This window comes from Trachinotus anak, unplaced genomic scaffold (assembly GCF_046630095.1).
Source record: "Trachinotus anak isolate AG129_WGS33_773 ecotype Australia unplaced genomic scaffold, CSIRO_AGI_Tana_v1 ptg000032l, whole genome shotgun sequence".
NCBI lineage: Eukaryota > Metazoa > Chordata > Actinopteri > Carangiformes > Carangidae > Trachinotus > Trachinotus anak.
In genome coordinates, this window is record NW_027273883.1 from 19,980,972 (window position 1) to 19,993,127 (window position 12,156).

The 12,156-nt window shown below is 41.2% G+C and overlaps 1 protein-coding gene across 1 annotated transcript in view; it reads right to left on the bottom strand.

Moving 5' to 3' along the window:
• LOC139613128 (exostosin-1a-like) overlaps window positions 1-12,156 on the bottom strand; it is a 37,784-nt gene that overhangs the window by 10,009 nt on the left and 15,619 nt on the right. The window contains exons 2-4 of the mRNA XM_071469489.1: window positions 3,130-3,223; window positions 501-608; window positions 15-134 (exon numbers count right to left, since the gene is read on the bottom strand). Of these exons, the coding sequence (XP_071325590.1) occupies window positions 15-134; window positions 501-608; window positions 3,130-3,223 (322 nt within the window). The remainder of the gene's footprint in view (window positions 1-14; window positions 135-500; window positions 609-3,129; window positions 3,224-12,156) is intronic.

Sequence of the window (12,156 nt, forward strand, 5' to 3'; positions counted from 1 at the left end):
ACATATGTATGTACCTCCAGTGTGGTCAGTACTATCTTCTCCACAGAGTTGAAGTAAGCCTCCCATAGGAACTGGGTCTGCTGTCTCAGGGACAAGATCTTATCCTGGTGGATGGAGTGCACTGTAGAGGGGATCTGGGACAGAGGTGGACACATGTGAACATACTAGAGCAAACGCAGAAACTGGCACACATAGGATTAAATACAATGTAGCAATGTTGATTTCAAGTGACACATATCCATAATTACTCTGCACAAGATGGGTGACAAAAATGCAGACAGGAATCAGAAGCAAAGAACACCTGCACGCCGCTGCTAAGTTACCAACCTTTTATAAGATAAGACCTGATGTGGTCAAAAAGCTGTTATGCAAAAAAAAAAAAAAAAAAATTAACTAGTAACATGACATTGGAGTGCTGATAAGAATGCTTTATGTTTCCCCTTGAGTAAATCAGCTTTAGGGATGTATTACGGTTCTACACTAGTGGAAGTTGTGCCTACCTGTAATAGCAGCCTTTCGTCCCCAATCACAGCTGCCGTGTTCCAGTCGATGATCTCCGAGAAGGGAAGCTCCCAGCCATTACTCAGCATCACGGGCACACACGCTGCCTGTGAGAGTAACACACAACACCACGCACAAATTACACTGTTGGTTAATGAGGTGAACAGTTGAAGAAAAGTTCTGCAGAACCTGTGATATTCATGACACCACCAGTATGGAAATAATGCAAACACACAAACACATTTGCATTAAACACAGAACTACTGCAGTACCTTGATGAGTACTCTCAAAGCGACTAGGCAGTGTGCTTTCATAAAAATGATCATTATGTTCAGAGGAAAAGATGATACACATGCAAAACATACTTGAAAATGAAATGGCTGTGTCTGATAGATTATTGAAATTGCACTGAAGTGTGCGTCCATATTGGTTTGAATGCATGTCCTTGTGAATCCATTCATCCATTTGTGTGTGTTCATATGCAGCGGCATGGTGGTGCTGTTTATTCAGGTCGGTGTGTGTGTGTGTGCGCGTGTGTGTAAGAGTTGGATAGTACATGTAGCTTCCTGCCTGCAGTGACTGGCCCTGTAGTCTTTTGAGTGGGGTACCATTCACTGATTGGCCTTGGCCGCGACACAAACAAAACCTCCTGCATCAGAGTGCTGCAGTGCTCGTCTAATCTCCATGGTGTCATTAGCAAAGGCAGCAATCTGCTGAACCTGTTCTTACCTATCTGCTCTCACAGACCCAGCAGCTAGAGACTCCTGCAGCTCAGCCCTAACCAAACTCATCACATTACACACACACACACACACACACACATTAATAATAGTCACTGCTATGAACTCTACATTTTGCAAATACACGTGCAACAGAGAATCTCAGTGTGACTTGTGGGTTGCACTCTAAAGCATCTGCCAAATTTGTCAAACCCTCCTCAGCTCCTGCTTAAATCATGTGAACATCTCGGAGCCTGTGCAACTAATACAGCACTCTGGCCTTCTGAGCCTCCAGCCTCCCCAAATTCCCCAATTTCTGTCTGTGCTCCTGCGTAAGGCTGTGCTCGGATAGAGACCCTAATACCTGCAGCCCACAATCCAGCCCTACACTCCAGCCAACCTCTGCATGCTACCTCAACTCTCCCCTCCTGTGTCGCCCTGGTCATCAGTCCACTGTCTCACTTTGCCTCACTCCTTGCTCCCCTGTGGTGTAATTATCCTCAGATTCCAGTCAATACACTGTCGCTACACATCCTCTTTTGTTAACTCAAAAGTCATCACTCTTATTGTTCTTGCTTAAAAATATCTCTCTTTCCAAACTATGTCTCTGCTGTTTTCCCCAGGACTGGGGCTTACTTTACTTGGCATAAATGTAACTCACACAGGGGAAATTAACACCCCGACTTGGGTTGCATTTGATTTTTTTGTGGACATAAATACTGACTTTCTTGTTAGTAAATTGCTTTACTCTGTTGCATTCAATGTACTGTAAATCAACAGAAGAGAAAAAAAAATGTAACATGTATACATGTATATTTTACATACTACTTCCCAAATTGTGTGAAGGGGAAAAGGCATTTGAAATGCCTTGAGTGAAACTGTTCATTAAAATAAATATAGTTATTCTCTAAATATTATCTATCTATGGTCTGGGTCTACAGCACTGTCAAGAAAGATGCTTCAACATCTCTGTACATCTAAAATAGGCAGACTGTGTGAATGAGACCACACATGAGACGGACACTCGATGAAGACTGTAGTGAAATGTTGTTGTGTATCTTAGGATGGGTGACAAATTAAAGGAAAAACCAACAACAAGTGTCTTATTAAGGAGTTGTTCCACCCTGAGCCTCCAAAACAGCTTCACTGCTTCCTAGTCACTGATTCTCCAAGTCTCTGAACTCTACTGAGGTTCTACCAAAAGATATAGATATTCCCTCATCTAGATTTAATGACGGTGGAGAGCACTGTGTAACACATTATTCCAAAACCTCCCGTAGGCGTTCAGTGGAGTTGAGATCTGCAGACTGTGAAGGCCATTAGTTAGGGGTTGATGAAGCCTTGTTGAAATATCTTTGCTTTCAAGCCAACTGTGTTGAAAGTGTTCACTTAGGACACATAGAAATACCATGATACACATTGTTTCCACAAGTTCCTCCATAGCTTAGCCATGAACATACTGGAGACAACAAGCACATTGTACTTATTATGCTTGAATTCATTTATTCGGGTTTTTCTGTACATTTTAGGTTGACAGAGGAGAGGAGAGGAGAGGTTGAGGAAGTGGGTGAAGAAACTGAAAGGAACCAGAATTGAGAATAAGAAAACACCAAAGAAAAGATGGCAATAACACATAGTGAAAACACTGAGTCAGAGGCTGCTGAAGTAACACTAGCTGCACAATAACAAAATGACTGGCAGTGGGCGAGAGAGTTAGTAGGAGTAACTCAGTACATCAATTCTTCATCATTCTGAACCACTGATAAATGTCTTTATTGTTGAGCTGCTGAACTCATAATAGTGTAAGCATTGTCTGAAATACCATGGTACTTGGCCACTGTAACCCATTAAGATTTAATATCGACTCCATCTAGCAATAATGAGCACCATCTGTATTTGTGTCACTGACCTGCAAAGCCTCCAAGAAGCGAAAGGAACCCAGCCGTCGTCCTCGAGGAACCAGACAGAATGTGGAGTTGTACAGCATCTCTCTGTAGTCATATCTGCAAAATGATAAAAGAAGATAAATCAGAACACATTAAACCACACAATCTCCACTCATAGATCTGCACTCATACTAATACAAAATCACACACCAGTACGACCCTGGCAGTCCATCAGTGTAATCAGGGCATTAGTTTATATGGGTTTACTATACAAAGCCTACTACTAAAATGAGACCTCATAATAAAATCTTGACTCTGGGAATGCAGCCAATATCAGGAGCAAGCTTCCTCAAACAGTCTCAGAGCAGCAGCAGATGACAGAACAGAAAAGTCACCTCTTTTCAGCAATGGAGTACCTGGAAGTCACAAGTGCTTTCAGGAAAAATCTCATACTTTGATCCCGACTCCTCTCTCTTCCCCTCTCCTGTGCATCTTTAAACCCCTTGCCCTCTCACCTGCACATCTCAACATCTCTCGTTTCTTCCTCGCTCCCTCCATCCAATCTAAGCCTCAGTCAGCACTTGCTTGGATTAAGGAGCTGCTTGGAATTCCTTCTGTGTCGATATTATATGCGTGCAGGAGAGAGTGTGTCAGAAAGTGTGCATTTGTGTGTTGCCGAGTCATGCATTAGTTTTATGAGATATGACTGAAAGTGTGCATATTTTATGTCTCAGTGTATCGTTTGTAAAAAAGAATTCATGCACCTTTGCGCTTGTATTTCAAACAATTTGTGGTCACATTTGCATGAGAACGCAAATATGGATGTTCAGGTGAGTGATACTTTGTGTACGCATAATGTGTGTGCCTGGGGCTCTTTCCCTCTCCTCTCCTTGTATATGTGTGTGTATGTGTTTATAGATTTATTATGCCTGAGGCAGCTCTCCTGTCTAGCTCTTAGTGTACTGTCAGTGTTACGATAAATTTCCCTACCACTGCAGACCTGATGCCTCAACAGATCCACTTCAGCTCTACAGGTCACTGCACAGACAAGACACATGTCAGTTTGATGTCATGTGCATGGAGTTATGGGAGTGCACCACTGCAGGGATGCATTCAAGAGAAATTTACACAAAGCATCAACCAAGTTCGATTATACACGGTAGGTACTGTTGAGTCCCAGAATTCTGGAGCCATCTTAAAAATTCAATGCATTCAGTGGTTGTTGAAAAGCATGCATGGCCTACAAGGCTGCCATCTTTACCAGATTCCATGTTCCATATTGACATCTGCTGGGTTTGTTCGTGCTCATGAAAGCTTGCCAGATGTCAAGCAAATGATTTCTGAATTCATCTGCAAACAAGTGTTTCCATCTATACCTCCTTTCATTCAGCAAAGACACAGAGTGCCAAGCCAGCTGGATGTCAAGTTCTCAAAAGCTTTTACATTATAGCGGGGAATGCATGATTAAACCGAGTGAGATATCGATGGCACTTTAAAACGCCACTTCAAATTGTTGTGGTTGGAACTAAGAGACTAACCAGGCGAAAACATTAATGCATGCATGCAAATTTCACTTGACTTGTGGTTTGGCACGGTTCACTGGTATTTAGTGGGTAGCAATGGTAAGAAGTGAAAAGAAGCACTGTTAGGCATCATCCACTGCAGTAACCATTACACACAAATCTCCAAACACAAAGTCATGGTTTTATTGAAGTGTTTACACTAAGCACTTATAAGACTATCATATGGGAGTGCAATGCAAAATATCAACTACAATGTTCAATTAACTTTGGTGATTATGTAATATCTATCTGGATAATCCTACTTTAGAGTACACATACCATTTACAATTAACAGCCACTACAGTGACTCGAGAGAAGAGAGAACAAAAAGCATAAAAGCCACAGTTAAGCTTGATGCCATCTATAGTAATATATTATAATGTACACAGAAATCCATTATCAGAGGAGCACATAGTAGTAAATAACACTACAGGCTGCTCTCATCTATGCATACTTTATGAAACCATGATTCATTAGTCTAATTCCATCGCAGAAATGATAAGACTATCATTAAGCATGACAAGCAAATAATCCAGCCAGGGTCCCGGAACAGCTGACCGTTTCACAGGCTTATAAAAACAAAAGTATAGGTCCATATCTGGGCCTAGCAGGGTGTAAATCTCCCATCCATTACATTTCCTGTCAGTGCAAACTCAGAAAAGACCAGATGTTCCTCTCCCTGCATACCTCCATTCTTCCCTACTCTTCCAGATGGCTGCCTGTGGGGAGGAGCAGTCTCACAGTATGCTACCGCATGTCAGTGGAGACGTTAAGGATGAGTGTTTAAAAAAAAAAAAAAAAAAAAAAAAAAAAAAAACTCTTCTTCATAAACTGGCTCCTGTCCTGATGTGCATTTTCTGTCTTATTTGTCCCAGATTTTTAAGTGTGATGCATTTAAATGTTCCAAAGACTGGTCTGGTGTGGAAAAATAGGATAGATATCAGTGAGCAGTTAGTCATATGCTGTATCTCGCACAAGTGTCAGCAATTAACTCTACATGATACAAGGTAAATCCTGCCTTGTCCCATATTTTCAGTGCGCCGACATGCAGATGGCTGCTGGTGAGCAAAGCCCTCTCACAGAAACAGATTGGGCATTGGTGAAAACAAAAATCATACAGTTTAAGTAATGAGCTTGAGTTACTATTTCAGCTAAATCCTTGTTATTATATCATGTGAAATACGAGAATAAATGTTGTAATAAAACTTCAAATTACTATTAAAACTAATTTCAAAAGTAAGGTATTATATACACATTGTCATAAATATCCTTTCACCATATAATGCTAAATACTGTTGGTATTACACTAATTTGAAACCAATGGCACAGGTGCATCAAGATCTGTTTTGATATGTATCATCTTGATTATCCTAAGGGTCAAATAATAAATGCAGATCATGTGAACAGTCAAACCAAACTGCATCCTCCAGTGTATGCTGCTGTAGAGCAAAGCTTCAGCCTGAGAGAATGCATGTAGTGGACACGGACACATTCAATGAGGATTTGTCCTTGACTAACTGTTCAATCAGAGCAATCACATTGTTGAGAGAGAGAGAGACTAGTACAAACTGAGACAAGTACAAAAGGAAATTCTTCTGTTTCTTTTCATACACCCCGATACCCCAAAAAATTATTCTAAAGACTCTACTATGAATTATTATTGCTCTGCAAGATGCACAGACTTGTTCTGAATGTCCCCGAACAATCAACAGAAACTTTATTCTCACTCTGTAAGTCAAGAGTGTAAAGTATAGTTTGGCACGAAGTCAGCAGAAGTCAATTGGCAAAGTCCATTACAGGGCACGGCACTTATTCATAGACATGGAGTTATATCCAAGTAACTTCTATCTTTTGGCTTGTGATTGTGAGCTTTGCTTTGTGAGCTTCAGTGACTTAAGAGATGACCAAGATGAAAACATGGAGGCTGACTCACTGTGACTTCCTGTTTGCTATAAATTGCAACATAATTCCAACAGAGATGGGGAATGGTGATAATGACCAAATTCATCAAATTCAGATGCAAACAGTTCCCTCCATCTACTGTTATGCCATCTTCATACAGACTGATCAAAGCTGTTTATTAATATTGCAGGAGAGAAACACAATTTGATTCACAGAAAGAGAAAAGAATAACAGGAGATGAGCTGGGTCAAGAAAAAACATCAACCAGTCTCCTAGCAACGAGAATGGATGGAGTGAAAAAGAAATGCATGGCTCATTCTGTCAAGTGCCTGAGGAGCCTCAGAAGAAGAGCCAAAGTGTTAGTCTCCCATAATCCACAGAGACCACACACATTTCAACATAACAACTCAGAGAGAGGACCACAATCAAAGGAGGCATTGCTTCAGCTGATCTATGACAAGTGGAAGTGCTCATGAGGGTTCTCCCACACTGTCCTCTGTCCTGGGACACACCATGACATGGAACTAAATCATCTGATTTGTATCTCTTCGCAAATGATACTGGTTGGTGCGACAAGATGAAATGTGTTGGTATGCTTGCTGCTGGCCCACAGAATGACTGCTCCATTCACAAGGAGAAACATGATTTCTACGGCCATGATCTAGCAGCCCTCATCATTTCATCTGCTTTTCACTCTATTTTGCAGCACATAGAACATTGTGTCCTGACCCCTGACATGGTAAATAAGTTTGAGTGAATATGTACAAACATTCAAAAGAGGCATTTCCTTTTCTTTTTGTGTATTTTAGAGGTAACAAACCAAAAGATGAGGAATTTCAACTACTACAATTACAATGACAAGATCAAAGATATAACTTCACCAAGTCATGATCTAAATTAGAGCTGAAACAAGAAGTTGATTAATTGGTGAGTTGATCGTCAGAAAATTAGTGGGCAAAGACTTTGATAATAATAAATCATTTAAATTTTTCGGTTAAAACCGTCAAACTTTCCTTAGTTTAACTTTCTCGAATGTCTCAAATGTTCTGCTTTTTGTGTTTGTCACATCATTGTAAACTGAATAAAAGTGGATTTTGGACTCTTAGTAGGAAACAAAAATTGGAGACCCTCCCCTCCGCCATTGGGCTTTGGGAATCCATGATCTGAATTTGTTGACATTTTACAGACTAAATGATTCATTGAGAAAGTAATCGAGTATAAATCTCTAAGCTAATTTATTGCATTCATCATCTTTATCTGTGCCGTGATGGGCAGAATCCAAGTCCAGAGGGCCCTGAGAAATTTAGCTGAGTTACCCATAATGGTTTGAAATGACCACCTGAATAATCAATGAAGACCTCCAGCAAGTAAAAAACACAAAGGGGTAACTCTGTCAAATACACTGCCTCCACTTCATTGTGTTCACTCTATCTATCCATCTATCACTCATCTTGATCAGAGGGAGAAGCCTCAACAAGAGAGACTTCCCTGAGATAAACTTCAGAGGGGGAAATGAAGGCAGCTCCCGCTCTCTCACCTGACTCCATCCCATACTGGCTTCATATCTTATTTTCTGCTTCCTCTTTTCTGTCACAGTTGAGCCATGTTGATGGGCAGTTGGCTGTTGCCAGGACTATGAGTTCAAGCCAGAGGAATTTCAGCCTGAAAGGCACCGAGTAAAAGTGAGTGTCATCGGATGAGAAAGGGAAGGAAGAAAAAAAACTGCAGTTGACAACCGCACGCTGTATCCAAGCCCAATGCAGCCAAAGCCACTCATAGCAAGAATGTCACACACAACACAACCACACACACAAAGCCTCATTTTGATCTCAATACACATCAGAGCGACTTCAGTAGTTCAAGACACTGCTAGTCCCAGCTGCTTTGTTTCCCCTGACAGGACAGCACACCAAGAGGCGGTTGGGGGGGGGGGGGGGGGGGGGGGGGGGGGGGGGAACCTGCAAATAACCTGTAAAATAATGAGCAAGCACACGCTGTGTTTTCACGCATGAGAGCAATCATTACATGACTGTTTTCATCTCTACAAGGCAATCAAACGGCTGTTGGTTACTTGGGGTTAATGAGCACTGTTCATACTCGTGTTACATGGGGTTAATCAGCCATCAGAGATGCGTACTAGACTTCTGCAAAAAAAATCATCTATCAGGACGCCATAAGTAGTGGTTTCATTGAGTTTGTAGGGATATGGTAATAACAATCCAATCGAATCCCCCCGCACCCCCACACCATCACCACAGAATGCTTGAGTTTTGTATGTGTCTGGATTCATATTATACTGTGATATCTATTCCAGCAGTGCAATGCAGGCAATACCTAAGAACTTTAAGAGAAGAGGACAAATAATTTAGTTGCCAGGAAAACTGAAGAGCATGACACTAACTTGCCTAAAGCAGTTATAGAGCTTAAAATACTTCAGTGGCCTCAGGATGGGAGAATTAGAGATTAATGGCCAAAACTATTATGAATTACATAGAGAGGGGTCCAAAAGTCTGAGACCTTAATTAATTAAGTAAGGTAATCTTGATTGTTTTACCTGCAGCCATGATAGATGAATAACTCTTTCGAAGCATAGGCACTGGCTAACGTTACCTTGAGCAGGGATGTGGACATGATACTGGGACAAAAAAAGTGGAAGGCAGCAGAGTTTAAGGGAAAATGAAAATTTAATTGAAAAAGACTACACACTGTTACACAAGCTTGGCTGCGTCATGACATTTGAGGGATGATCGTAATTAAGCATTCGACTTTTTCCACCAGTAAGTCGTTCACTGGCGAACACATTTCCTGTGGAGGAATATCCAGTTCCCATAAAACAGGCTTTATTTCAGAGGTAACCTGAAAAAAGTCCAAATAAAGTCTTAACATTCTCCCTTCAGGGTGAAGCCTGAACCACAGAAGATTTGATGATTGTTTGAAAAAAACACAAGGCAAAAGAAGAATCAAAGGCAGGTGAACGCAGGAGTTATTGTTAAATTTCTCTGAGCCCTACTGGTCACTGATAGGAACGTCACAATACCAGAAATTTGGTCATCAGTACAAATACCAATGAAATTCCATGATTCTCAATACCAACTTCTATACACTGCAGAAATCGGAAAACAACAGAGGCTGCAGCACACAGTGTGCTAATACACAGGCGTGTGTGTTAGTGACAGTGACAGACAGATGATGTGAAAGTATTCATTTAAAAAAGTCAGTGTTATATTCTAGATGCCAGCTGTCGCTGTTCACAAACAGTAATATTTCAGGAGATGAACATTTAGACGACATACTGTTAATAAAAGTAACAACTGAGACTCAATCGCCCTGACGTCTGGCCACAGATCTGAATGCCAGTCTTCGGGGTGCTTAGATAAATCTGAGGTGTTCCCTCCTGTCATTTCAAATGCTGTGTGGTACTGTTTGTATTCTGGCTTTTGGTTGCCTATAAATTGTCCCTGATGATCTGCATCAAATGCAAAATACCTGCATACACTACATACATACATTTATACCTCCTGCATGTCAGGGCAGACCTGTTGCTGCACCTGCCGTTGCCTCTGCCAATCCATGAGTGGATGTTATTGTTTACTGTGCCGACCTTCTTCTTCTCCTCAGGTTTGATGTCAAACAACACTTGTAGGGTTGCTACACTCCCCTCCTCAGTCCCGGAAGAATCACATCGCCAGTACCTTTGACATCTACAGTTCCTTTCAGTACCGTAGAAAAACAAGCACTGTCAGAATTTTGATGCCAAATGTTTTTCATATCAACCTGATGCTGGAGCATCGGTGCTCGTGACATTCATTCACACTGAGAGGCAATACGTGGAGTAATTATACTTGAATCACTGTCTTTGTTTTCAGTACACACTTGACAGATGAAAGTTAATTGCTGTTACACCACCAAAATACCTAGTTAGTAAGGTTTAAGAACAGCTATGTGCTCCACTTAAAGTCAATGGAGCAAAGATGATGCCAACATGGCTTTTTAAAAAACAAAGCACACTTTACTCATTTCCTCAAGGCATCTTGGGCTCACTCATCTTCCTCTGGTTAATGAGTTCAAAGACAGCTTTATAAAACATTTACAGACACACAGAGGGGGTCTCAAGCTCAACCAGAGCTCTACATGACCCCAGGTTAATTCACCTAATTACTCTGCTTTGAATCTTCTATCACTCTTCTTTTTTTTTTAATTCCCCTTCGGAGTCTCAATCCATCTTAAGCCCCTCTCAACAGTACACCCAAAAAGCAAAACCTTTTCATCTCTACAAATATCCCTCCTCAAAATGGAGTCATACACGCCCTAGAGTTAGTTCCAGTGAGCTCAACACACACTGACCAAAACATGAGGACTTATCAACATCCATCCAGAAAATGTTTGTTTCATAAAAGAGCTGCTGATTTTCACTGACTCCCTAAGGAGTTTGGAGGAAGCTTTGCCCACTTCTCTAATCAGCCATACATCAGCTTGATGAGGTTGAAGAGAGGGATGCTTTGAAGTGCTCTCTGGGTACCATAAACCAGAACAAGGGAGTCTTAGAGATAATGAAATGACTGTTAATGGAAAAGCCATTAGTGCTGGAATGTCAGGTCTGACTTGTAAAGCCAGGCAACATAAAGATGTCAGAATAAAGAGTCCAGGTCACATTATTTACCTGCAGTGACCACAGAGGGACTTGCCCTCTCTGGGAATAGCTGAGAGCAGCAATTGTGAGAAATAAAAATTGACTTCTGTATTTCTGAACGTGACATAACCTCAGTAATATAGCCTAATCTTTCAGTTGTCTAGACTGCTATTTATTCAATCATATCTCACTTTTTTTAAAAGTCATTCTGGATACAAGTAGGTCACTAATCAATGTTTTTGGGCTTAGGCTTACAAATCTTTTAGCCTAGTCATCAACCACCCACAAGGTTCAAGTTAATGCCTAACTGAATGAATAAATGCATTAACAAATACATACATTATACAATATCAAGTATGGGTGTCCCATTCGCAACAAAGGTGGAAGTTCAGGATATTCATCCGAGAGGTCCCTGACCTTGAAGGAATGCTGTCAAACAGCTAGTAACTGACTTCTGCTGGAGATAGAGCTTAGCTGAGCTGAGCTGCTGCAGCGGCTGCTCCGTAAGAGAGATAAGTCCAGGTCAGGAATGTCTCTGTGCCTGGGCCAAGCAGGGACGAACGGAGGTAGAGATAGAAGGACCTGACAAGGGAAACAGTCATGGAGAGGAAAGAGGGATTGAATGACATAAAGGTAGAGGGTGAGGCAGAGTGAAGCAGGAAAGGAGAGAGTGATGAATAGATGGGAACTGAGGAGGGGGAAGGAGGGAGTTAGGGAAGGAAGAAGTGACGAAGGGTGGGATGAATGTGTAAGGAAACATGTCACAGCCAAAGAAGATGCAAGCATGAAACAGATAACAAGACAGACAGAAATATAATCAGAAAAAATAAGGAACCAAAAAAAATGGATGAAATAAAATATTTATGTGCATCTATGGAAGAATCTGTCTACCGGTGAGAGTTCTGTGAATGCATCAGCTTGTAGAAAGGTTTTCTGTACATCTTTTTTTTTTTTTT